The 27,589-nt window shown below is 43.3% G+C and overlaps 1 protein-coding gene and 1 long non-coding RNA gene across 3 annotated transcripts; both read left to right on the top strand.

Annotated features, from left to right (window-relative positions):
* Positions 1–1,949: 1,949 nt before the first annotated feature.
* Positions 1,950–23,624, top strand: EIF4E3 (eukaryotic translation initiation factor 4E family member 3; the record flags this gene model as incomplete). Of its 2 annotated transcripts, none has more annotated exons than XM_082487702.1 (7): positions 1,950–2,044; positions 10,162–10,234; positions 12,897–12,991; positions 14,974–15,034; positions 18,674–18,740; positions 21,506–21,661; positions 22,180–23,624. In XM_082487702.1, the coding sequence occupies 7 exons, from the start codon at positions 1,950–1,952 to the stop codon at positions 22,224–22,226; spliced, it is 594 nt and encodes a 197-aa protein (XP_082343828.1). In that variant the 3' UTR covers positions 22,227–23,624. The 2 variants fall into 2 exon arrangements, with proteins under 2 accessions (XP_082343828.1, XP_082343829.1); XM_082487703.1 differs by lacking the exon at positions 1,950–2,044 and adding an exon at positions 8,886–8,948.
* LOC309675392 lies at positions 16,436–18,333 on the top strand. The gene is made up of 3 exons (XR_014269488.1): positions 16,436–16,456; positions 16,862–16,960; positions 18,276–18,333. It is a non-coding gene; the product is annotated as an uncharacterized lncRNA (long non-coding RNA).
* Positions 23,625–27,589: the final 3,965 nt, after the last annotated feature.

The raw sequence follows: 27,589 nt of genomic DNA, 5'->3' as shown, positions 1-27,589 counted from the left end.
TTTACTGTTAGTTGAGATTCCCGCAACGTACCTTGTGCCACTGTGAAGCCCGGTATTTACTGATGTAAAGAAGAAATAAACGCAGGCTTTACATGTCTTATTTGGAATAATGATACAGGCTCTGCCTCCTGCTACTCGTTCTGTGTCTCGGAGGTGTGGGGGCTGTACTTCTATATGGTTCCTCGCAGCTCAGATTGTTTGTCACAGAATAATTTGTTTTCAACCTGAGCTATAATGTTTTAAATGATGAGCAGCTCTCTGATAATGGAATCTGGAGGTTTTCACTGAAGCGTGTGGTTCCCATCAGAGGCAGGTGCTGGATTCAAAGTTGGTTAGTTTTTGTAATACACTCTAGCAGGTTTGGCCTTATTTCCGGAGTGATGCTGCTGCGTGTCCAAAAATTAATACTGTGTTGGCAGCCTCAGCAGAGGACACCAAAAATGTATTAGGCGTGGAGGCTGTCAACAGCAGCCACGGAGGCAAGATGTGGCCCTTTAGGGTTGCAAGAAGTTAGCACTCTCCTCCTCTCCTCCTGTCTTCTCCAGCTCTGCTGAGAAAAATCTGTGCCTAGATAAAGCCATGTATTGTGGTGGTGGTGTTTGGTTTTTTTTATTTTTCAGGATTAACATTTTTGGTGGGCTCACCATTAAAATAGAGAGAGAACACTCGGAGTGGGCATACCAATGAATTTTTAGATTCCAAGGTCTCCCAAATAGTCATTATCTTGCCTTCTATTTAAAGAGGAGTAATTAAATTGCAAGAGATGGTGCAACTGGTTTTCCAGATCTTATTTAATTTGGCTTAGCAGTTAGCATTTTCCATCTGCCCAACATAACCGCTAACTTTTTTGTTTCTTCATTGTCACTGTACAGACTGCTTTTTATGGGTGATCTCTGCCCTTTCTTACTGTTAGATTTTTATTTCTTTAAAGCGGTGTGTCTTCATTGATTTTTCTTTTAGGATGAAGTATATATAAAATTATTCATCCTACTAAATGTGCTTGCAAGGAAACCTCTGTGATTCATGGTCTTTGATCCTGCTATCACTTATGTGGGTGTTTAACTTTACTACTGTGCATAGTCCCACTGGGGAGAATCTTAAGTTAAAAAATACTATTACAAAAATAACGTGAGGTTTTTAGCACATGTCCATGCTGGATTATGAGGAACATCTACCTATAAAACCAAGTATGTAAATTAAATAGGCTGTAGAGAAGATAGATAAATTATCCCCCACCCCCCCAAGGCTGGAAAGGTTCATTGTTGTGCTGTTGTCTCCATCCATGGTCAGATTGCGTGGTACTCATCCCTCCATTTTGTGAACATGCAAGGGTATTGTGTCCTAAAACTTGGATTTTTAGAGAGATTTCGTTTTCTGGTCAGCATTGCCAAGCCAAACTGAGCACGAAGATTATTTTCTTCAGCAAGGCAGCCCCAGAGACCCGTCGGGTCTGCAGCGGCACCTGTGTGTGGGCAGCGAAGGGGCTACCAGCAGCGCGCTCGGTGCAGGACGATGGCACCGGGCACCCTGCCCGCCCAAAGGCCTTATGGCTGTGGGTCCTCGTAAAGGTCTAACGAAGCAGCTCAACGCTTCCCCTCAACGTAGTGCTGTGGATGGGGGCGAGCGCATGCGCTGGGCCTGGGTCAGGGCCCCTTTCTGGAGCCTTCCATGCCCTCAGATGGGTCCATCGCTGTCACCGTCGCTGTGGCTCCCTCCTCCTCCTCTCACCTGTCTGTCCCCTGGTCTGTCCTTCCCACCGCCCCCTTGTCCCTGTGCATCCCTGCCGATGTGTCCCTCCCTTGTCCCCTTATCCGAGTCCGGCTCACCCCCCTTCCATCCCTCTCCAGCGTCCCTCCCCTCGCCCGGCTCCCCGTCACCCCCCCCGCAGCGTCCCTTGTCCCCTCCCCGCCTCCCGGCCCGCCCCTCGCCCCGCCGCCCCCGTCGGGGAGATGGCGCTCAGCCCCCCCGAGCGCCGCGGCGGCGGGCGAGCGGCCGAACCGGCGGGGCTACCGCTCCACTCGCCCTGGACCTTCTGGCTGGACAAGTGAGTGGGGGCCGGGGGTGGGGAGAAAAAGGGAAAAGGGGAGGAGGGGAGGACCCCAAAAATCCGTCGGTGGGAAGCATCGCCGCTCTTTACCATGCTCGTGGAACAGATTGGAGAAGGGGAAGTTAATGTCGGGAAAACGGCCGGTGCGAGGGACCCGTCCCGACCCGTCCCGTCCCGTCCCTTGTGGCGGGGAGCGGTCGCGTTTTCTGGGAGTTAGTTCATGACATCGGTTTGGGAAGCGCTTTCGGTTTTGTATTTCCACGGGCGCACATGGATTCAGGCACCGTCGGTGGCGCTTTAAATTCTAAATTTAGCCACGACGCGTCGCAGCCCCGGGGAGGAGAAGGCGAAAGGTTGGGACATTGCTGCAGCTGCTGCCGCTGCTGCGGGGGTCCTACAGCGCGGGGCTGTCCCGACCGGACCGAGTCCCACCGCGACACGTCGAATTTTATAGCTCTTTAACAGCCAGGTTTGACTCCTCTGCATGATCGGCTCTTAAAATCCCAATTTTGAAGGATTAGCTCAAAATTGGTTCATTAACTGCAATGTTCATCTCCTCATAATTCCATTTCATGTGCTTGAAGTTTGATGGTCACGGGGAGCTGTGGGAAGGGCGCTCACCCCCCACTGCGCGCAGCCGGGAGCAGGGCAACGTACCAAAGCCAAAACTGAAACAGAAAGTTTAAAATCAGTCTGATATTGGTTTTCTAGCGTGTATTTTCTGGCATCTTGTTTTTAATCTTCTGCACCTCCCTTTTCTCAGTTTTCTGTTGTATTTCTCCTCTCCCCCGACTCCAGAAGGAAAGTTCTTTCCGTTGTAAGCCTTTCTGCCGCTGAAACTGTTGAAAGCGCACAAATATTCTCAGGTCCTGCAAATCAAATCTTATAAATAAACCCACAAACTATTTCTGGTTAATCCTTTTGAACTCGGGACCTAGTTAAGGTCGGGTTCGGGATCTGAGTTGTGATTTCTGTTTGTTTTTAAAAAGCACCTTTTGGACTGCTCTTTAAGCAAGCTACCGTCCAGATCTGTTTGTTTACACAAACCATGTGGAGGTAAACATGTCTGTCTCTTATAATCAACATCGGAAGTTAAAATCCATTTCAAGTTCCTGAGTTGCATCCTGATTTTTTTTTTTTCTATCTTAGTTCCACTGTAATTTAGACTCTTAAAATTCAGTTATTCTATTAATTATTTTTTTCCTTTTTCTTCTTTCTGATCCCATATAAGTGCATTTCATTAAGTAGCATTGTTGTTCCTTAACTTATAAAACCAAGAGCGTATGTATAAGGAAAAAAAAGTGGGACTTTATATACACAGAACTGTGTCTTGTTTACCAGCGACAGTGATAGAATAACAGCGGGGAACAAGAGTGACAGCAACCAAGGCGTGCTTCAGACACTTAAAAGCCATTTAAGGCTTTAGAAAACACACAAGAGATGCACACATGAACTTAAGTTACTGCAGTGTGTGGAGGTTCATGTCTCTCCAGAATCTTGCAGAAGTGGCTGTGACATTTAGTCACGCAGATTTGATGGAGCAATAGTTGCTTAGGCTTCTATAGGGTGGACTTCCCAGAGAAGATAACTGTGGGTACTTTTTTAACTCACTTTAGTAACACCTGGTGTGGAACAGTGATGTTTCCTCATGAGATGGGATTGATTTTTGACTGTCATTACATTTTACCTTGTACTTGGACTGAAAAGCAGGAAGAAGTGATGCTTGAGGATAAACAGATGTTGAGATGGATATGTAGTTATCTTTTTCAATGAAATTACTGTGAGAGAGGTCCACGGCATACATTTTAACATCTCCAAAATGTATCTTTTCATTAAGTCACGCTGTTAAAATAAGTATCCATCAGCGAAGCTGTACTTTCTATAGCAGCTAGTGATACGCTACCAAGTGATTCCCCTGGGGTTCATGACCTTGCTTTTATCATAGTGGCACTCGATACATCTCCTGCTTTAGAAGAAAAATGCCTTTGTTTTATCTACATCAGCACTCGTTTCTGTGAATGCCTTGGCACAGGCTTCACATCTGGAGACTGGGATCCCGTGACCAGGTTCTGGTCCGTTGCCATTATCTCACACGTGTCACGGGGCATCTGCGTTTCCCGTAAGCGTTAAGCCTTTCTTGGTATGTGTGTCTAAAATAGTAACCATCTGATATTGCTCACTTGTATCTTACCTAATATATGCTGTAGGAAAGTGAGCATGATGAAAGCATTTGGGAGAATATTATTTACCAGCTTGACAAATAAGGTCCCATCTACAATCTTCAAATGCTCACAGGTCAGCAGTTTCAGAGAAGTTGTCAGTTGTTTTTCTCTTAAGCGACACGAGATTTCCTTTTTAACTGTTAAAATGTTTTAGGGTCGTGTGCTAAAAGTTTTGAAACCAGGGCGTTCGGTCTGCTGTTTTATTTGTCCATTCTGCAGGTTTCCAAGTTCATACCTACATGTCTCATGCGTAGTACCTTTGCATGCAGTGATGTTATGGTGCATGGGGAATTTCAGCAAGTCTTGCAGATGCCTTTGGTGCCACCTTGGGATGCTGATCCGTGCTGGTGGCTCTGCACACTCGTGCTTATCTCAGTGAGGCTCTGGACTGGTGCTGGGTCCTGCTTATAATGACCGCTGGCTTGGAAATGAAAGGGTGCCTGTCTGCCTTTTGCTACGCTGTGTAGTCTTTCATTATTTTTTTTTTTTACAACAAAGTGTCAATATCCATCACAGCAAATTAAAAATAGAGATTGCATGTCTGGTCACTATATTCATGCTGTGTAGCACTTTCAACATGGGGAATGGCACAAAAGCAGAAGTCAAGTGAAGTGACCATCAAGGGCTGGGATGACCTGGGTAACAAGCCGCATTAGGCGCTTTGAACCATCCCTTGATGGGATTTGGGGTTGTGGGTCTAGGTGTGATCTTTGTGTAAATACAAAGCTGTGAAGCTGATTATGCTTTTTGATGTACATGTGGACATGATGCAAATATCCTACTTTGTAAACCTTGCAAATCGTGACTGTCGTTTAGCCTGAGTATTGTACGCCTTCTCATGTTTAATGCTACACCAAGCAAGCCTTTCCCTACCAAAAGCACAGAGAGAACATCCTCGTAGTTGTGTGATTTTTCCAGCCTCATGATGAGAAGGCTGAGGTTTTGCCAGTGGTAATAGTTTTTGGTCCCATGTGTGCATGCACAAGCAATAACGATGTTGCACATCCTTGTGAAAAGACCTCTCTTGAAGATCTAAATGCATCTGAGCCGCCGGTGTTGCGGGCAGACTGCTTGCAGCCAACGGCGAGGAAAATACCAGCACCCTTCCTTCCGAACCGGCACTATCAGGAATTGAGCACAGGTCACATGAAAGCCTGGCACTGCAGTCTCATTTCTAGATAAATCTTATCAAAGGCGCGCTCGCTCCCGTGGCAGACTGAGCGTGCAAAAGGGCGGATGGCGTCGCAGCGTCACGGCCTGCCTTGACTTCTCGCTTGACTTCCAACAGTGCTTTTTGGGTAATTTTGTTTCTATTGCAAGAATAGTTGAACTCTTCCATATCTTTGTGAGGGGAAGAATAAGCTTATAAACATTGTCAAATATAATGCAACGTTATTAGTCTGTTCCCGGAAAGTGAAAATATTTTTGCATAAACATATTATCTTTATGGGCTGATTTTTCTCTCTCTGTGTTATACTGATGGGTTTTATGTAAATAAAGTTTGGTAGATAAATTCTGGTAACGGAACAATTTTCATAATAATTGTGAATCTTCATAAACGAACACATCAGATATCTGAAACTGAGCTTAATAATTTCCCTTCTTCCCTATAGCAGAATCTTATTTATCTAGAATCGTCTATTTCATCTATTAAAGCTCATGAGTAGGTGGCTTGTAATGAAAAATGATGGTTAATATTATAAGAATGTTCAACCCAGTAAATGCATTTTGACAGGTTTTGATGGCTTGAAATCAGTCTTTGTATTCAGAATGGATTACCAGATTTATTTAGTTGCCACAGCATGTTTTTGAGTTTATGCTTTGTAAGTCAATATTTTGCTTATTTATACCAAAAGCAGTTGTGACTAAGTACTTACAGGGGTATTTTCAAAAGTGCTTGGCAGCTTTTAAAGCTCCCGCTAAAGCCGCGATTAGATTCCCACTGGGAAACAAAGGCTGGTGTGAGCACATATGAAAAAACTTCTATTCCTTAATTCTTTGCAGGGAAACAGAAGAGCTACAGTTCAGCAGCAGACATTAACATAAGCACAACCACCTGGAGGTTTATTCATGGATAAAACAATGGAATTTATCTTTGTATCCTTTGTTCTTTATTCGAGCTGGAATAATGAAGGAGTAGCAAAGCAAGTTGGCATTAGGATTCGGTTCACGTAGGTTATTCCTGTTTCCACGTTCTACTTTTAACTGATGCCCATGCGGTTGACGGGGAGATGCCGTGCGGTGGGTTTGGCCTGATCGGGCGTCTTGATTATTCGTGATATTGCACTAAAAATTCTCCCTTAAAGATTCTGAAGATGCAGAAAAGTGGCGTCACGGGGCGCAGAACGGGCGGCCCAGGACAGCTATTGAATGTCTTATGGGCCGACGCTCTGTGGGGAACCCAACTGTGGGTGTGCAGGTGCTGTGGCAGACAGACCAACTCCCTCCATCCTCAGAAGAGCTGTCGGTGCCCGGCTGGTGCTGGGACCCAGCGGGGAGGACCCGTCTCCTCCTGAGGGGATCTGCAGGGCCTGTTGGGTTACTTGGAAATGAATCGCCCGCCCTGGCAATGATTGATGGCATGTTGGAGTAATATTATTTTTGGGGGCAGTAAAATTATCCAAAAGGGAGTTATCCCGTAACGGCTTCATTTCAAGGGTCAGTATTTGCAGAGGGTTCCTGTGTTGTGGTAGGACGTGTATTGAAGTTTTCAGCAAAGCACACAACCATTTTACTACTCGCTTATAGTGTCTTCGTTCAAAGAGGTACAGAAATAGGAATTTCTACAGATCCCTTCACTGGGAAGTCGTCTGCCATTTCTGCTAGCTTAATCTAAACTTACGCTGTGTACTCAGTTAAAAAAAAAAAAAAAAATCATAATTTTGTGGGTTTCAAGGCACGAAACCCACACCGTTGTCATCTATGCTGCTCTGCTGAGTTTATGGGTGGCTATCGCGGAATCACTGTGGTTCAGATTTCTCAGCAATCTGTAATTTTGCAGGAAATTCTGAGATTTCTCCTTCCGGCCGGCTGGCTGTGATTAAAATACCATCTCTCCCTTCTTCCATCTCTCCCTTCTTCTCATCCATTAAACCAAATTTGTGCAGGTGTAATTTCTGCAGCCAATTATTCTGAAATTTTAAATTGATGTATGTCAACATTTCTTTCTTTTTTTAATAAAAAAGTTTGAGTGTTCTTGCTCATACCTGTAAATCACTGACATTTTCCAGAACTGGGTGAAAGGCTGAAATAATGTTGTGTAATCTTGTGGGCATGCAGCACTTGCCGGGCAGGTTACTAGAAATAAACGGTCACACACCTTAACTTTTAAAACAGATAATTTGCTGGTTGGTTGGTGTTTTCTGCCAGCTGGTCACATAGTTTCTCTGGAAAATGTTATTTGCAACTGTCAAAACGAACCATTTTATAGCCTCAGAGTGGAATATTGTCTGTCTTTCTCAGCTGCTCTTTTAAATGGCGCTGATTGTGCTGAATGGCTACCGTGATTATCTAGGTAACCTTTGAAGGCTATGGTTAGAGAATAGATTTTAATCTTTTATTTGAGTAGACCTTACTGTTGCAGCATCTCAGTGGCGGTACCAATGTGAGCACAGGGAGGGATGATACTGTACGCTGTACAACAATGTTGTACGCCGTATGCCTCGGTGCCCGCTAAGTTAGCGAACCGGCAGAAGTAGCGCCCAAGAGAAGTAATTTCTTGGGCAGTGCTCAGAGACACCAACAGGCAAGGTTATCTCAGGTTTTGCTTCTTTGTGTTCTACAGTATATGAAACGAAGCTTAGTAGAGAGGAGCTACTTCTGTCAGCAGCAAGCTCCGAACAAGGGGTAGTTTGCAAATCCACTACTTCTTACTGACAAACACAGTTAAATCACCTGCGAAGTTTTCTGTCTGTTTTAACTTACTCCTTTTTCTTTTTTTTTTTTGTGCATTCAAAGGCCATCTGACTGACTCAGCTTCTGTTAAATACTGTGAATTTCTCTTTTGCTTCTTTAATGCTGAGTGTAGAGTGTCAAAAAAAAAAAAAAAAAAAGGAGAAAAAGGCCCTTCCTATGATAATTCCTTTTGAACACGTTGATGAAAGTTTTGGCGCTGTTGTTGTTTTCAAGTTATCAGCTTTCCCATGGGCATTTTCATAGTTCATGAGCCACAGGACTGGAACCTGCACCATAGAGACTTCTTGGGTTTTGTTTGTTTTTATAACCTCCAGTTAAAGTGATTTTTGAAATTTGGACGTGTAACACAGTTTTCTCATCAGTTCCACTATTGCAATGTACTCTTATGTCTAGTGATTAACAGGCAAATAATAAAGTAGATGTTAGTTTGTTCTATACTGAAAAAGTTGAGATGGATTTCTTTGCTAGTTTTGTATGTATTTTTAAAATAACTTATTTGGATAGGAGCCTTCAAAAAAACAACTTTGGAGCTATTGTTAAAGTTTGGAAGATGTGATGCAGTTTCAGTAGTGTTGCATGTTACATTTCTTCCTTTACACAAATACCTAGATTTTGGTCCGGAGCCTGAATTATATCTGTAACAACTGAGAGTTCCTTTAGTGTTTTCCTGGACATACTTCACGCTGATCAGATGGGTCGGGGCAAACAGCCACACTGATGGGAGGGTTGCTGAGATCTGGTTGCCCTTATCCTTTCTTCAGCAGGTACCTGAGCAACAACTGTGGTTTTCTTCCTCTGTTTCCTTAAATCTGCTCCGTTTCTTCTGTTTCCAGATTTAGTCATTTTACACATTTTTGTTTCCTCTTCTGAGAGGCGATGGGAAGTTGCTTTGCCTTTGATCTTCATTTTTCTTCAGAAATCCTACTTCAGCTTCTGAAGGGGAAAAAATGCTTCCAGTTCTAACAAACTGAGTGCACCTTAGCAATTTTGACTGCTTTCCCCCCAAATTGCACCTGTGGGGGCGTGTGCTGGGAATTGTAAGATGGGTGTTACGCTGCTCAATTAGTGCCATGACAGGAGCCGGTGGTGTCTGGGGATGGGGATGTTCCCCATGTCGCACACATCAAAGAGTTGTGATGAAGGTTAAAAACGGAATCATGGAATCATTTAGGTTGGAAAAGACCTTTAAGATGATGTGGTGCCTAAAGGGAGCAGCTCCAGATGGGAGTTTGGAATAGCGTGAGCTGGAGAAGATAACCGGTGCCTGGTGAACATCAGCGTAACGCGGAGGTCTGGGATGAAACCAGCTCAAGGACCTCCTGGCTTGATGGGAAGTGCCGGTAGTAGACCTGGCTTGAAGAAACAAATGCTGGTGGGTGGAAGAGCTGCCCGAAGTGTCGGCGGTTTCCAGCATGGGCTGGGTTGTACCACTCGCTGCCCCCGAGCTGTGCTCCTCTGCCACCTGGTGGCTTCTGCTCCGGGCTGCTGGGGAGGAATTAGAATTCATTCTATAAACTCTGTGGATTACTTTTTAAAAAAAAAAAAAGTGTGAAACGCTGAGAGTATGTTACGACGCTCAGAGGGGGCTCGGGGTTGTATTAAATGCAATTAAAGAGAAGTGCGGGGTTGGAGCTTGCCCATAGCCCTCGGCACGGGAACTGCGGGACGTGGTGCGGGGCCTGACACAGAGAGGGGCTGGGGTGGCCATGAGAAGGAACACTGTTGTTCTTGGTTTAAAACTCCTAATTCACCTGTTTAATCAATATATTTTACAAAGTACCCGGTGAATATTAATTTATTCAAAAGTATAAAAGCACCTGAATCTTTAAATTACTCATAGTTGGAATGGGACTTTATTATGCAACCAAGACGTGACTATTTCAACTACACATTCATGGGATTCACTTTCCCCATCCATCTCCTTTCTACCCCCTTGACAAAATAAATATTTTTATTAGTCTCTACTTTCTTTTCAAGGTCACTTCCTGGGACGACAGCAGCTGAATGTGCATCAAATTTGAATAAGATTTATACAGTGCAAACAGTACAGGTAAGGCGTGCAGCGTTGCTATAGGAGTTACCGCATGTTATTAATGTAACTTCACACCTGAAGTTTCACATTTCCTCATACGATGCATCACGCTTGTGGCTTTGCTTACCTGTGGTATGAGTGTTATTGGTTGTGTGTGGTATTGCTCAGTCATTGTTTGAATTTCATTTGGCTTTCCAGGCCAGGAAAGGAGGAAGCATATTGCATTGATCAGGCAAGCCCACTCTTAAACTTTCCTGAGTTTCCACTTGTGCCTCCATTGGATTGTTACACTTGATGTATTTTAAATATTTTTCCTGCCTCTTCTCCTTTTTTTTTTTTTTTTTAATACAGAAAATCATTACAGAAAGACTAAAAATTACAGCTTGTGGGGTTTTTTTTCTTCTTTCTCTCCTTGAGCATGAATTTAAAAAAAAAAAAAATTCTAGCAAAATTACTTGAATAAAAGTACTTTTATATCGTGCAATACTTGCAGCAATGAGAAATTCTGCACGTCTGTGACATCTGTCAGTGCCAAGCAGTGGGCATCTCTTGCAAGTAAAATTGCTGTTTTAATACCAGTTAGCATGAAGTGTAGTGAGTTGGCATTTGTCTCACCTTAATGCTAAGCTGACTCTAGTTCATTAAATCTCTGAAATTCTAAGGCAATGCCAAAACCTTCTCCTTGAAGCAGCCCAGACATAGTGGTCTACTGAAGTTTTAAATAAGGGTTTCTTGTTAACGTCTGCACAGCTTGTTACATTGCATGAGATGTTTCTTCCCAGCTAATTGGCCTAAGAAATTAATTGGCTTTTGGAGTTTTCTGGAGACGAGGTTATCAGAGGAAATTCTTTGGCATAAAGCATGGAAGTGTCCTTCAGACCCTTGGGAGAGGTTCCCTCTCACCTCTTTATGTCAGCAGAACATCCCCATCGGTCATGCGATGAAGTGACACTCTGAAGGTAAAGTTGACAACCGGTGTGGGTTTGTTTCAAAAACGGTTCCCATTGAAAAAAGGACAGCTTAAGACCACAGACCGGTGTATGCAGTATCTGGTGTTACCTGTTTTCCCACTCTGAATCTAGCCTTCATTATTTAAATTATTAGGGTTTATTGGCTGAAAAACTTGAGGTTTTCTTCTCATCAGGTTAGGGTTTAAAATACAAAAAACTCCTTGTGGTGCGGCACTGGGACAGGTTGCCCAGAGAGGTTGTTGAGGCCCCATCCCTGGAGGTGTTCAAGGCCAGGCTGGACGTGGTCTTGGGCAACCTGGGCTGGGGGGAGGTGTCCCTGCCCAGGGCAGGGGGGTTGGAACTCCATGATCTTCAAGGTCCTTTCCGACCTCAACCATTCTATGATTCTATGATTCAGGTCCTCTGGGAAGAGTCATGATCTGGATGAGGTTACCAGAAGCTAGCAGCATGGCCCGTGGTGTGTCTGACTGTGCTGTCATGACCTTCCTCAGGGAAGCAAAACCAAAATCTTCATTGGCTTCATCGCTGTCCTTCCTGGGCAGTAGCTCGTCAATGAGGAATGCCAGCCTGCACCGCCTGAAGGATGTTTGAAAACCAAAACCCTCCAAATGAAGTCCTTGGCTCAGGACATAAGAGCTCCCAAATCTTTCCACAGTTGTCTGCTGGTGTAGCTCTGCTCCTTCTACTTCTGTCAGTAGGTTTAGGATTTGGACACACAACCAGGGAAGAATAGGATGAAAGTTGAAACGGGTGTTTCATACCAGTTTTTTATATTTTTAATAGTCTTCCATCTCGTCTTGTGACTGGGTAATGGTAATGGCTGGCAGGTAGAATTGCCAAGGGACACAAAATTTTATCACATAATGTTGCAATCTTTGTTTCTTAAGTTGTGCTAATGACTAAGTACTAGATAATACTTAATGAGTTGAACTAATGCTTAATATTGCATCACTAGATGTTGATGCAACATAAGTCTTTAAAAAAATCCTTTCTTATTCCCAACTGTTGGATAAAGAAGAAAGGGGATTGGGATCTTTTCAGTCATCCCTCAGTGTTGCTCACCACTGCTTTTGGGTGCCTATTATCCACCCCAAACATCTATGACAGCTTCTGCTTTTACCAGCAGAAATGCTGGGAAGTAATCTGATGGTTCCTGGTAACTCGGATCTTCTAATTTCTCCCCCGTTCTTGTATTAATATGTGCAACTCTGTGATCTAGACAAAGTAGCTGGATTGCTAGTTAGGTGTTTAGTTCAACAGAATTATTGTCTGTGGTGTTTTTGTAACTCAAGATAACCAGAATGAAGTTTTAAACTAGTCTTAAGCGAAGCAAGGTGAATATTTGATATCAGTATATATTTTTAATATGCTAGGAAAGGTTTATATACTGTTTTGTTGTGACATACTTAATGTAACTCTGATTTTGATGATTTGTTTTCTCTCTATTCATGACTTTGGTTCTAAAGTAATCCACAGTTGAACGTCTTCCCTTCTTTCTACCTCCAACATATGCAGAAATGACATCTAAAAAAAAAAGAAGTGAAATTGCCACAAGTTCTTTTGAGAGCATTTTATTATAATGCAGAAGGTGCCGGTTCTCCAAGAGCAGAATATGTAATCGTTTTGGAGAAAATGAACAAGGGAGTAAATCTGTATTAAACTTACTCTCTTCTGTTAATGCAACTAGTATTTTTTTTTTTTTTTTTAAGGATTTCTGGAGTGTCTACAACAACATTCCTCCTGTGACAAATTTGCCTCTGAGATGTAGTTACCATTTAATGCGGGGAGAAAGACGGCCGCTTTGGTACGTATGTTATCATCAGATGTTTCTGGGAACGGGCAGTGAAAAAAGCTGAAGTGGCGACAGGAGGCGGGTGTGGGGCAGGAGCGTCTTCTTTCTGTTGCCTGCAAATACCTGAACTCAGGAGACCCACGAAAGAAATATCCTAAGGATCTTCTTAAGCTTAAAAGTGACTTGTGCTAAAGAGCCTTTATTAAAAACACAGACTGTAATTTAATTGTCCACCTCTGAACGTAAATGTAAGAAAGAAATTAGATTATGAAATAGAAGTTAGGAAAGAAAATATTATTCTGAATTTCAATTCAAGAATACACAGAATATGTTACTTCCATTTGAATTATTGTTATCTTGCAAATTTTCTTCTTTCCACTGACGTAATAATGATGCAAACGACTGATGGTCCTTAAATGTGCAAAAGTATGCTTCATACGCATATATATACCTTGGATTAAAACTAACTTAAGGCATTATGAAGTGATTCACTGCAGCAAACTCCTACTTGACTGTAGGACAGTAATGGAATAAAGTATAAATCATTGAGGTTTTCCTTGCAGAAACTGAGTTTTGGTGCAGTTCTGGTGCGTTAGAGAGCCTGAGCGCTTCCTGGACAGTTTTGAGCTTTTTTGGCATCGTTTGCACAGGCTGTGATGGGATTAGAGTTCTTTGACGTGATTGCAGTATGTCTACCTGGGTGGTGCCTTACCACAGGAGATTTCTGTCCTAATCTACTCAACAAGTAAATAATTTTCTCCAGTAAAATGTAGACCTTCAGATGCATTACTTTTAGAAAAGAACTGTGACCGGTCAGGTTAGCTGAACTGGGTTTGAAAAAATGTTGGTGTCTGTATAAGTCAACTGGGCCATTGTGTGCCGGTCTTGATATCTTTGTAAGGATGAGCGAGAACATTTGGGGGGTTGGGGTTTTTTTTTTTATTTTTTTTCTATTTTTAGTTCAGATTTGGTAAGCGACTATTAGAAGTGTGAAACGCAAAGATCTCTTCTAAAAATGATACATCTCTTTTAAGACTGTCAAAGAAATTTTGTATTTTAGGAAAGGGATTGCAAAAGACTGATCTCATCAGTAACCCACAAACTTTTCAGTAATTACTGGCAAGAAGCGATTCTCAGATTACAGTTACAGCACACTGGCTAATTGCAGCATTGTTTTTTAGGAAGAAAAACAAATTCTGAAGTAAGAATTGAGGTCTGCAGATTTTTGAAGATGTCCTCCCAAAGTTTCCCCAGTGTTCCCCAATCCCAGTCTGGATTGGTGGGAGACCATTGGCCCTGGGCTGTCTCTAGAGGTCTCATACTGGGCTTAGAGATTCCAAAGATTAATTTTAGGTTATTCCTTAAACTTTTTCAATTACAGAGTTTTAACACTAAACTAGACCCCTAATTTAAAATCTTATACAAAGAATTGTGACAGAATAAACTTGAAGGTCACAGGTTTGTACGTTGTGCCTTTGTCGTTATGAGGCAGTTTAATGGTTATGTCTGTGCCCTGACCCCGGGCAGCTTCAGCCTTTCTTTTAATAAGGGCAATTAATTTCTAGCTGTCACAAAGCTGAAATGAAGTGTTCTCATGTTCTTTTATTAAACTGGATAAACTTGAGAGTAATAAGCTGCTTCTGTGAAAATATGCCAGAGGTTTTTTTAAAAATCAAAGGTTACCCCAGTAAAACTGCACTGTGGCTTGTTCCCATGTAGTGGGCAGCCACTTCTAAGACGGTCTGTAGTCAGGAATAATGTAAGTATTTTCCAACACACAAAACTTAGGAAAGGGATTGGGTGTTGAGAGATAAACTTCATATGAACAATGAAAGAATTACCTCTGATGTCAGAAGTCATAGCCTGAGTCACGCTACCTGGAGTTAGTAATTGCAATTCAAATGGGATTTTTCTGGGAAAATTAAACCCCAAGCATAGATTTATCTAAATGTGGATATGAATGTTTATTTGACTGATCTATTTTCCATAACCAGGGAAGAGGAAAGCAATGCCAAAGGAGGTATATGGAAAATGAAGGTCCCTAAAGAAAGTACGGTATGTAATACGGACCTTTTACTTAGATATTGTTTAGTAAGGGGGGGTGGGGTGGGTGTTCTTTAAACTCCATCTGATAAAGCTGTTGTAAAGCTTTTTAGTTCTGACATCACCCAACACAACAACCAAAGACTATTTTAACGTCTATAACCTTTTCTTTTAAGACAATGAGCAAAAACTTCTTTTTGGGTAATTCCATACCTCTTGCTTTCAATAACACTCGCCGATGTATTATAAAGCAAATGAGAGCTGCAGTGTTATACTCCATTTCCATTTGGAAATACAGTATTTTATAATCAACTTTGTTCACAAGACTGTTTGCTTACAGGCATGAAAAAAAAAAATCTTTTCCTGATGATATTATACACTAAATTATAGCCAGAACCACAATAACGCTCTTCAAAAGCCGCCACCACCCCCCCACCCCCCCCCAATCCAGCACAACTTCCAAAGTTTCACTGAAGTGCCAAATGTTCCAAAACTCTCTGTCAGACTCAGCAGGACTATTTCTGCTTGGCATTATGTGTCTGCACCTACGTGTGGCTGTGAGCAGCGCTGTGACTTTCTGTAGCCAAACGTGGACCAAGGCATTGTTTCCATCGATAGCTAATCCCATCTCATGGCTTGCCCTGGAAAGGGGAAGATCTTGCTCGTTCTCTCCTGATCCCTCTTGCACTAGTGCTCGTTGGACTGTTTTGTGAGCCAGCCTGATGCACGCCGATGTCAGAAAAAGTCTCCTATGTATTTTATTTTTAATTTGAGTGGATGGCCAGGAGAGTTTTTTGATGGGCGTAGGGCGTAAAGGAGAAAAGACAAGTAGGATCACCCCCTTTGGCAACAGTGAGTTGTCACACCACCGTGTGTACATCTTGTCAAACTGTCGTGCGGCTCAGTTTTTTCACCCCTTTTTCTTTTTTAAATTCGAAAATATGAAAGATGAAATCCGTTCAGGCATGTCATCGTTCTAGCCCTGCTGAAACAACTGGGTTTCTCTTTGCGCCCCTAATCAAATGCCTGCGAGTGGCACGCATCTCCTGCGAGCTGTCATGGTGAGGAGATCTGACCGCTTCACGTGGTGTTTACGTGGGTGAGTTTGTTCTGGATCGGGCCTCTAAACACAAATAGTGAAGTGTCAGAAAAATGTGACAGCCGTGCAGAAGGCATTAAATGCTGAAAGATGGTACTTGAAATTTCAGCCAGAAGTTAACTGATTTTTGCCTGTGGGCTTTTTCCCCGTATGTGAATTGCAGCTTTCTTCCCTGCAGTCCTGTGGGATCACAAAAGACTGAAATTTTCTTTTTCACCTTATAATCCAAGGTGTGAAGGTTGTGAGAAGTGACAAGTGGTCTGGGGAGCCTGCGTTACTGGGTGGTGAATTTAGGGACCTCAGAGGCTGAATGATAGCCCCTCTCTGAAATGAAGGTACTTTCTGATCTCTCAAACTGTGTACCACATGTTCCCAGGTCACTTCTGAAAGGTTTAATTGAAGGTGAACTTCAGTCAGCTTTTAGTGCCTCTGTAAATAGCATAAATAATACCTTTCTGCCTGTTTCTCATTTTTTTGGCTCCATTCTTCGTCACACGTGCACACAGCATCTCCTTGGCTAAGACGAACCATCTTGTACAGACCTGACTCAAAAAGATGATATGCTATAGTAGCTCTCGGTGAGGGTGTGGAGGGAAGAGAATGCAGGTTTTTCTAAAGATATCAGTCTTTCAAGTGGTATGAAAAACCGACTGACAAAATACTCACACTTCAGTGTTGTTGCATGTGTACAGTGACACTTCTGTGTGCCGATTTTTAATATGAAAACTAATACTTTTTAGATCCTCATAAGCCTGATCCTGCAACTGCTTACTGCTGGATGAAGTGCTTCCTACCCTTGAGACCATTAGGACAACTCACAGTAGTGAGCACTGCGCCTGGTAATGAGAGTGTGCGTGGTCGGTCCCATCACCAGTACGTGAGCTGTTCCACGGGCAGGCGAAAGGCACCACGTCAGAGGCTGTCACGCTGACGTCTTCAGCCTGCCTCGAGAGCATCAGATGGTCCTTCCATAGCACCGCTTTACCTGATGCATTGGATTAGATGATAATGAGTGACAGAAATCTATTGTATTCTAGAAGGTGCCTTAGGAGTACTCAGAAACTGCCATAAAAGCAGTTCATTAGTTTGTCATCTTCATGGCTGCTTGCTTCTTCTTTTAACCTGGTGCATTTGATATGTCGGGGGTTTTAATATTACTAAAACTCAAGCGAACTTCACGTAGCAGAAAAGACATTCTTTAAAAGTATCATAGAATGGTTTGGGTCGGAAGGGACCTTTAAAGGCCCTCTAGTCCACCTCCCCCTGCCATGAGCAGGGACATCTTCAACTAGATCAGGTTGCTCAGAGCCCCGTCCAACCTGACCTGGAATATTTCCAGGGATGGGGCACCCACCACCTCTCTGGGCAACCTGGGCCAGTGTCTCACCACCCTCATTGTAAAAAGTTTCTTCCTTATATCTAGTCTAAGTCTTCCCTCTTTTAGCTTAAAACCATTACCCCTTGTCCTTTAAAGTAGTATATGAAAAAGTGTATGAAAAGGTGATACAGACAAATGTTCATGTTGATATGTTCTTTCAATAAATAAATAAAATATTCTGTCCTTGTAAACCCTCACCTTGGGGCATTATGTTGGTCCAGATGCATTCGAAGTTTTGTATGGGCTTTGGCTTAGGTGATAACTAGTGCTGAAAGCAAATAACAGAGTGATTGGTCTAACAGCCAAAAAAAAAGTGTCAGATAGCTCTCCCTCTGTTTTAATTCTGTAGTGAGCCTTTGAATTTGTTGAAAGATGGACTTATTTCATGGTCAAGGCAAATTAGAAATGATCATAGAATGGTTTAGGTTGGAAAGGACCTTGAAGATCATCTCATTCCAACCCCCCTGCCCTGGGCAGGGCCACCTCCCCCCAGCCCAGGTTGCTCCAAGCCCCGTCCAACCTGGCCTTGAACACCCCCAGGGATGGGGCAGCCACAGCTTCTCGGGGCAACCTGCGCCAGGGGCTCACTGCCCTCAGAGTGAAAAATTTCTTCCTAATAGCTAATCTAAATCTCCCCTCTTTCAGCTTAAAACTGTTACTCCTTGTTCTTTCACTACGCTTCCTGTTAAAGATGATGTTTAAATATAAATCAATTTAATTTGCTGGTAGGGGTTTCAGGCACTTTTCTTAAAATGGTTGGTAATTCTTTCCTGTAGAAACAAATGATCACAAGTGGAGCCTTACAGTCTTTTATCATGGGAAATACTTGGGAGAAATCTACTTTCATGCTTTACATTAACTAGTGCATTTGAGATGAGTCATGGACGCAGATATAGCAAAGGTAAACTTATTGTTAAATATTTAAAATATTTGTTAGAACAATTCCATGTAGTAGTATGTATTTGCAGGTTTTAAATTGTTGCTCGAATTTTATTGAAGGAATTAATTACATAACACAGCGTGAACTTACAATAAATGTTCTTTTTTGTCTAGACAATCTCAGAAAGCGAATGCACTCAAAACTGAGCTAGGAAACCTAACCTTTAAATTAAAAAATAATAATGCAAATGTAACTTGTGTTTTGTTTGTTTGTTTTTTTTTCCCCCCTCCTTAGGCTGCAGTTTGGAAAGAGCTACTCCTAGCAACTATCGGAGAGCAGTTTACAGACTGTTGTGCAGCAGGTAACTTTTAAAAATGATTGAGGTTAGCATGACAAACACCGAGTTTGAATGCAGAACGTGGAAGTGCTGCTAAAAATGGGGTACAGGGCTGAAATCACATTCATACCCATTGTCATTCGGAGGAGGACAAGGCATTCTGACTGTCCTAGCAGAAGACTCAAGCGCTGCAGCTTGCATCCCTGGGAAGCCAGCAGGTTTTCTAGTTATGGAATGTCTATCTGTTAGAATCATAGAATCACAGAATTGCTGAGGTTGGAAGGGACCTTTAAGATCATCAAGTCCAACCATTAACCTACCCTGACAAAACCACTTCTAAACCATCTCCCCAGGTACCCCATCTACCCTTTTTTTTTTTTTTTTTTTTTTTTTTTTTTTAAACACCTCCAGGGATGACGAATCCACCACCTCCCTGGGCAGCCTGTTCCAATGTTTAATAACCCTTTCAGTGGAGAAAAAAAAAAAAAAAATCCTAACATTTCAATGTTTAATAGTAATTCTACAATGTCAGGGTTCTGGAACCCCAAATTACGGTTCCATACCACATTGATCTTATCATCGCTGTTGGAAGCAACTAAATTAGATGCATGGATGCCCCTGTTAGCCCTCGTGGTCTCTGTTGGTTCTCCTAGCAGGGTTAGGAGCTGTCAGGGGAAGCACAACTGCAGACCCGGAGCAGAGGGAAGCCGCGTGGTTTGCCTGTGGGGACATTAAAAGCCCATAGTAGGGCCACAACACAAACCTGGCTCTCCTGGATCCCACGTTAGCACTCCACCCAGGAGCAATATTTTCATTATTGCTTAATACTACTGCTTAGGTCAAGGTAATCTTTAATGTAATTGAATTTACATAAATACTCTTAACGTACTTTGCTGGTTTACTGGAAAATGGGCATTAATCATCCAGAAGCTCACAAGTGATTTTGGTCAGAGGTAATAATTTAACGAAGTTGCTTTCAGAATAAATATCTCCTCTAGGCTTGCAAGCTTGCACGTTTCATCCGGAAATGGACTCCGGGAAGGGAGAGTGAACGCTACCTGGCTTTAGATAGACTGTCAAATGCGGCTTCCTTGTCATGAAAAGCATGTACGAGTCTGTGGCCATTTAATCCATTAAGTTCTGGTCACAGAACTGTTTCTTCCTTCTGGGTGAAGCGAATGATGAACCTGCTGATCCACTGGCCTAGAGGGAAGGAGTTCTGGGAACTGGTTACTAGTCTTACCTTTTCAGTTTAACATGACATTTCTCCATCGCTTCTTTTGACCATATTTACTTCTCTCCTAAGCATGAATATCTGGTTAAACTGGCTGTTGCGGTGACAGTATATACCCCCTTAGGAGCATTCCTTCACTTTATCCTTCCAGAGACAAGAATTGAGTTTTTTGGGTTCACAGAGCAGTTCAGCAAAAACCTTTCAAACGGTTTCTCTTACACCTGGAGCAGACGTATTGCTGTAGGCTGCTGCTGGTCTGTTTGCGATGGTGGCTTTGGTTTTGCTACAGAAGTTTTGTTGAATGAGTTTCTCAAAGAGCGTATTTCTCTCATTGCCTTCCCATCTTTCAGAATTGGAAGATACGGAACACAAGCCTCAAATCCTTGAGCTGAGAGGCACATTTCTAATAGTTGCTTGTCAAAATCCTTAATATATGTAATTGAGTTGGTGTCAAGAAGGGAGTGTTCCTGCCCTTTATACTGATAGCATGGTCAGTATAAGGGGGTCAGTTTAAGCACGTGCACGACATTCTGGGCAACCTGGGCTGGTGGGAGGTGTCCCTGCCTGTGGCAGGGGGGTTGGAACTCGATGATCTTCAAGATCTTTTCCGACCTCAACCATTCTGTGATTCTGCTGTCTACAGAGGTAGTTTTTCCCCTCGGCCGTGTGCTGTTGACACCACCTTTGCATTATTATCACTGACCCCTTCCTTAGGATGCACAGTGCCACTGTGCCAGGGAGGTCACTGCTGGGGACAGCCACCACTCCCAGCTGTGGCACGGCCTTAGGCTGAGCTCTCCATCCGCAGACTTTCACACCGAAAAGGGCTTCTTCAGCAAAGCATGGAGTTACCAACACTGGCAGCAGCAGCAGCCTGACTGGGGCTTTTTTCTTTCTTTTCCTCTTCTCTCCCCTCTCTTTTCCTCTTCTCTCCCCTCTCTTTTCCTCTTCTCTCCCCTCTCTTTTCCTCTTCTCTCCCCTCTCTTTTCCTCTTCTCTCCCCTCTCTTTTCCTTTATTTTTTTCTTTCACTCTTCCCTTCCTCTTCCCTTCCTCCTTCTTTGTTTTTTCCTGTTGCTGCCTTGACAAAATAAAAAAAAGAGACCAAAGTCTAGAAACTCTGTTGTCTGATCTCCTCCAGGTGCTGTTCCTGGGCTTTTAGTTGTTTCACCATCACCCACCCATTTTTGCTTATAGACATTAATGTAAGTAAATTCCCTTTAGTAGTTCACATTGCTGACCTTACTGAAGGGAATCTTGTGATTCTCTTGTAATCAAGGATAAGAGTGCTAATAGCAAAGATGAATAATCTTATGGCACTTTATTAAAACCACTATGAGGTAATATTTCCAATAGCTTCTATAAATACAGTGTTTGTTTCTTTCTGGTAACTATTTTGTCTGGTTTGAACATTGGTATTCTCCTCACTGGAGTTTGCTTTTTTTCATTTCTTCAGTTTGTTCAGCTTTGGGGCACTGTTTTCATAATACAGAAGTATCAAATTAGACATGTCTCACTTTTAAAGTATTCCTTAATAATCCTTCCTCTTCCATGCAGATGATGAAGTAATAGGGGTTAGCGTCAGCGTTCGTGACCGTGAAGATGTTGTGCAAGTCTGGAACGGGAATGCCTCTTTAGCGAGCGAAGCTAAAGTTTTAGAAAAGATACATAAACTTCTGCCACACACATCTTTTAAAGCGGTGTTTTATAAACGTAAGTATTTTGTACTGTTAATTTCCACCTTTGTTAGAAAAGGAAGATGCTGGCAGGGTGTTTCTATGGGAACATCCTGCCTTGATTCATCATTAACCATTTGGAAACGTAGCATCTCTCATTGCATTCAAATTATTACTTCCAAAATATAGATGTTTTTTCCCTTCAACATAAAAGTTAGCAGCCATTCAAAATAGAAGATATTTTTAGTTTAATTGTAGAATATGTTTGGTCTCATGTTTCAGATGCCTGATTCATAAAATGAGTGAGACAAATCTCTTGATAACTCTCAAGGCTACATGCTGTTCAAATTAAGTATGCATGTAGAGGAACCATTTACAATCAGGATTTTAAGGGATCTCTTATTTTAGGCTCCATACAAATGTATTATCAGCATAGCGTGTTACTCGTTGGCACATTGTGTCTTCCTTGACTGCTCGTACATTGTCTTCTCTTTTCAGCTCCTCAGCAAAGTTTACCTGTTCTTTTATTTGTTTTTTCCCTTCTCTCTTCCTTAGCACACAGAGAGCATCATGCTTTTGAAGGCCTACGGGGAAAACACTAAGTGGCAAGCACATTTGTTGTAATTTGGTGTTTTGAGGTGGTCTGGACAAGGAGAAGGATGGTGGAAGCCCTGCCATAGCACTACGCGCAGTGGCCCTTTTGAGTTTCTGACATTTCGAACTGGGAAAATGAGGCAAAACAGTTGCCTTGACTGCTAAATGCACAATTAATTACCTCTTGTTTGGTTGGTTTTTTTTTTTTAACTTTTCATTGAATTTTTTAAAAAAGATATTTTGGCCACTTGTTTTTTTCAATAGGATTACATTTGTTCCTATTTCATTAAGGTAACAGGCGTGCATTTCTTCTGTACCGTACTTAGTTAAATGCAAATGTGCACAAAGACGCTATGCTGCCTCTCCTAGATGTGCTGTACGTAGGGGAATACTGGCTTGGTCAAATGTGTTTTCAATTTTCATTTTGGAACATTCCTATCGTGTTAAGATTTACTCACTGGTTTTGTCCCAAGAGAGAAAGAAATTGCACTGCATTTATCCTAATATTGAGTGTAATCTGGTCTTGCACTGACAACAGCACACATACTGTAAAAGTGAGTAGTAAAGCGCTCACTAAATGAGCGATTAAAGAGGACACGTTTATATGGGGACTAACCCTGTGTGGGATGATGTTAACGAGTGTTTTAATTGCAGTGATTTCAGAAGAGCCCCTGTTCAGACTGGAGTGAGAGATCCGTCATTAGGAAACCCTGCAAACTCCACACCTCTCTTATTTACGAGGGAATGCGTTTTTTTAATGTTTTCATATGGTATGCTTTCTTAGGGTGTTTTTCTGTACATTCATGATAAAGTGTCATGAATCCTTTCTAATGCATTAGACTAACTGGATCCATCCCTGACACTTCTGTGAGGCCCATGCCTGCACCCATTAAGGTCAGCATCAGAACTGCTGTTGGCTTCGGTGCGAAGGAAGAGATCCCATCGTACGTAGCTTCAAGCCATCGTGACTTCCTAAGTGACCTTTTTTTTTTTAAAAAAAAAAAAAAAAAAAGATACAGGAAAGAAATGGATTTTGCGTTGCAGCATGAATATGAATACAAAACGTGTTAACCTTTAATTATTTGTCTATATTAATTATTTGAGGCGTTGGTTTGTTTTAATATACTACCAAAGATTGCTGTAGTTGCTTTTACAAGAAGCTGCAAGGTAGAGATGAACGTGCACTCCACTGAGCGTGACTTCATTGTCCAGAGGTTTTTGTTTGGCAACTGTTCAAGTTGCGCTGATTTCCACATCTTTAGTGTATTAAGAGGCAGACGTTAAAATCGAATAAATTTAAAAACAAAAATTGCACATTTTTGACTTTTTTTTTACAACTTTGTCTGTATTTATGAATTAAAACTGTGCGGTTAATGAGCATTATGAATTAAACAGATTTTCTAAAATCCAAACGTCTCGCTTCTGTAATTGCTTTCTGAGACTCTGCCATGAGTGGGGTGCCCCTTTCTCCAGGGCAGGGGTAGAGGGAGGCCTCAGGCCAGCGGCCGCCCGTGAAGTGCTACCCGATAGCTGCAGGTGTGGTGGGTGCGGATGGCCTCCAGGCCCGCGCGATGGAGTCAAAAAGTGATTTCGGAGAAGCAAAGGGTAGAAAACTTTGAGAAAAAACGTTTTTAACAGCTTGATGAGCAAGATTTCTCACTTGAAATACTTTCCCATCGTCGGAGGAAATGTGACTGGAATACTAATGGGGAATTAATCGCATACCTCACCCTTCGCTTGCTTTCGCTTTTGGAAACGAGCCAGAGCCTCTCACCTCTCCTCCAGGTTCTTTTTGAGCACGGATGTTGACTTCAGCAGAGTTGGCTGAAGTGGCCAATCTGGTGATGTCACTGGAACTTGCTAATTTAAGCTACTACTTTATTCATCCTATTGACAGAAATTATTTTTATGTTTTTATGCTCGAACATGGGTAGTGATTGAGAGAGACTTCATCCTAGCCGTAGGATGGGGTAGCTGCATGTTGACCACCAAAGTCCACGTTACAAACTGTTGTCAGTTTTTGATTGTTCTAAATCCCTAGTTTATAAAATTAGGGATTTTTTCTGTATGGTTTCATTCTGATTATAATTGTTATTATTACTTAGGATCTGGGTTGATGGATATCTTCTGACTAAAATTCAGCCCAAAATTGGTCTTGAATCAAAATGGGTAATGCAAGTTTACAGGAACATGAAAAAATGCATATTGGAATTTTGTAACCATTAATTTAAAGACTTTGCAGAATTTTTGAACTGTCCTTTCATCCCTACTGATATCCATAGCACAGGTGTATTTATACCAAATTATGTTGAACAGTTACATTTTTTTAGTCTTTTAAATATTTATTATTTTCACCTGGCGATCTGCTTTATTGAACTTCATTAAATGAACTCCCCACTACTTCAGAATCATCTAAATTGTTTAAAAGGATATCAAAGAAGAGCCTACAACTTCCTATCAAAATGAATTTCTGCTGGCATTTCAACATAAAATTAAAACATTTAACTTCCATGGTGACAGACAACAAAGAAACCCCAGATTGCTCCATTAGCTGAATTAAAGAAATCTGCGTCCCTCTTGGGGTGGTAACAAGCCCTGGCTGATACCTGCCCATGCTGGGCCAGTGCCCTTGGGCTTTATCTGGTGCCTGCTGGTATGGCAGGTCATGCTGAAGCCTTTCCTGCAGCTGGACCACTTGTTTCCTTTATTTAGGCTGTTTTTATGAATTTTGTAGGAACTTCATATTTTTGATACACCTGTCTCGCCACCCAGGGAGAGTTACCATCGCATGGGGCTTGTCTTCTACCCTGGGAAGCCAGGTGAGATGCGATGTAGGGGCAAGATCTCTGGTTGGCTTTAAAAATGTTTGTAGCCCCTTCTAAAAGATGCTCACAGCGTCTTCCTGGGAAAAGCTTTGATGCTGCGTAACACCAAGTGGAGGGTGGTGGTGAGCTGGCTGAAGAAGAGGTGCTGGCCTCTTCCGTGGACACAAGTGTGGAATGTGCCGTGGGAGGGAGGGAGGGATGCAGCGGGAGCACCAGTCCCAGGGGAAGTGGAGATGCTGGCCGGGTGGTGGCTGAAGCTGCCGGGGCAAATGGAGCCAGGAGGGACAGCTGAGAAATGGTAAGAGGAGTGAAGAGCTTTTTACGTTTGAGTATGATACTTCTTGTGCTGGTTTGTGCCTTCCCGGGGTTGAAGACAGCCGCCAGCAGCAGGCGGGGGCTGAGCTCTGATCGTTCCCCTGGCTTCAGGGGCATCTCTAATAGCTCTCTGTGGCTCCCCAGGCTGTAACACAACTGCTGCTGGAGGGATTAGTTGGGAATTTCACTTAACAGGGATGAAGGGCTGTCTTCTGGGGCTGGCTAATTAATAGGATTCTACTCTGGTAATTAAATAGCAGTTTGCTGAACGCAACTTAGTTGATGAAATCTTTGGAAAACATAACGATTAGCAGGCAAGGAATGGCAACTTTGCCTCCAAAGCCTGTCCCCGACCTGTTGCTGATGTGATTTTAACCTTTCATTCTCCAGCAAAGATGGTGTTGACTCTTACTTGGTTTTGCTGCTGCCCTTGGACAGCTGGTTCCCTCTCTGCTGTTGCAGCAGCCGGTTCCTCTGGGGGTTCGTGTCAGCAGCGGGGGCTTGAGATGTCCCCCTTCACTTGTTGCTTTTTTTGAAGACTCTCTGGTGCTGCCTTCTTAAAGCCGACGCTGGAGGCCAGGAGTGTTTGCCAGCCCAGGAATAAATCCTTTGCCCTCCTGCTGCAATGGTGGCACTGGGGCCACTGGCTCAGCCGTGGGGGCCTTTGCATGGCCCGGTCGTGCCTCCTCTGTGGGGAGGAGGGTTTCCACCACGGTTACTCCACGCTCAGCAGCATCTCCCTCCCCTCTGAGCTACGTGTGGTGGAGAGATCGCACAAAGCGCATGGGCTTTCCTCACCAGGCGCTCGCACTGCAGCTGCATATTAAGACTTCTCCCTGCTGGGGTCGCTCACTTTGCACTGTTGTTTTGGGTTTGTTTTGTTGGGTTTATTTAACTGCCTTTGCAAAGTGATCCTGGCAATGAGAGGCATACCAGAATGAATTATTTTGGTGCATGGCTTATTTGCACCATGGAGCTGCCTGTGGAGTTTTGTTTTGGAGGGCAGCATTGAAAAAGAGCACGAGGGGAGCAGGAGCAAGTAGAGGAGAAGGTGCTTTTACGTCGTGTGATGTGCCTTAGCGATGCTGCTCGATTGCCGCAGAGGAGCGCATCAAAGTGTCTTCGATTTAAAGCCATTTCATGCTACGGGCTTTGCTCGGTCTCCTGTGTGCTTTTATTTTAGTGTGGCAGGTTGAGGACAGGTTGGCACACTCTCCTCAGTAATAATTAACTAACTTAATACTTCAGAGCGAGGAACACAAAAGCTCTGCAGGTCAGAAGGGGCTCAGTCAATGCTCTGCCTTTGCCTGTTGATGGGACTACAAAAGAAATCGCTTTTTATATTCTTCCTATGGCAGGATTGACCAGAAGGGATGAAGCTTAAGAGTTGTCTTAAAACACAAATGTGACTGTGAGAGGAAAATTACTGATCCTGAGCACTTTATATAAACCCTCTCGTTGGCACCCGCACGTGGAAGAGAGGTGCTTTCTGCGGGAAACCGTTCATGTCTTCATCTCTCTACATCTCCCTCTCTTGTAATGATCCTCTTAGGACAACGATGAGGAGGAAATTAGATTAGACAAACAGTGGGGGATCCCACGGCTTGCTGTAAAAGCCACCTCCCATCTTCGCTACACTTTGACAGCTCTCAATTTCCTAATTTGACAAGTTAATGAAGACCGGATTATTTCCGAAGCCATACGTACCGCGTTGCCAGGGAAAGGGGGCTGTGATCTGCACCGGGACTACCGACCCCACCGCCTTCCACCCACCCACCCTGCAAAATCCTCATCCCTGGGAGGGCGGCAGCGTGCGCTGGAGCCTGGGGTCCGGACCCGGCGGCTGCGGTGTTAGTGCGGGGCTCTGCGAGATGCTCCCGCGCCGGGCGACAAGTGGACTTGCCTCGGGTGCGTGTGTCACCTCTGAGAAGCTGTGCTACAGCGTTTGACCTCCCGGTGTTTGACTTGGCTGACCGGTACGTTGTTTCCGTCCCCTCTCCCCGGGGCTGTGCGCAGACAGTGGAATGGGCTGGCCGAGCCAGCCAAGCCAAACGCAGCAGGAGACATCCTGGCACAGCATCCCTGGAGCGGGCTGGCGGGCATCCGTGCACCCGCACGGCCCTATGTCCACCCCGGTGCTCCGCTCCAAAACGTGGGGCGGGAGAAAGGGCTTTAAATGGGGTGGAGAAACTCCCGGATGTTGGGAAGAGTGTCAGGGGGAAGTGCAGCAG

This window comes from Vanellus vanellus (genome assembly GCF_965231255.1).
Source record: "Vanellus vanellus genome assembly, chromosome: 9".
Taxonomy (NCBI): Eukaryota; Metazoa; Chordata; class Aves; order Charadriiformes; family Charadriidae; genus Vanellus; species Vanellus vanellus.
Note: the sequence above shows the minus strand (reverse complement) of the source record. Positions and strands in the feature narration are given on the sequence as shown.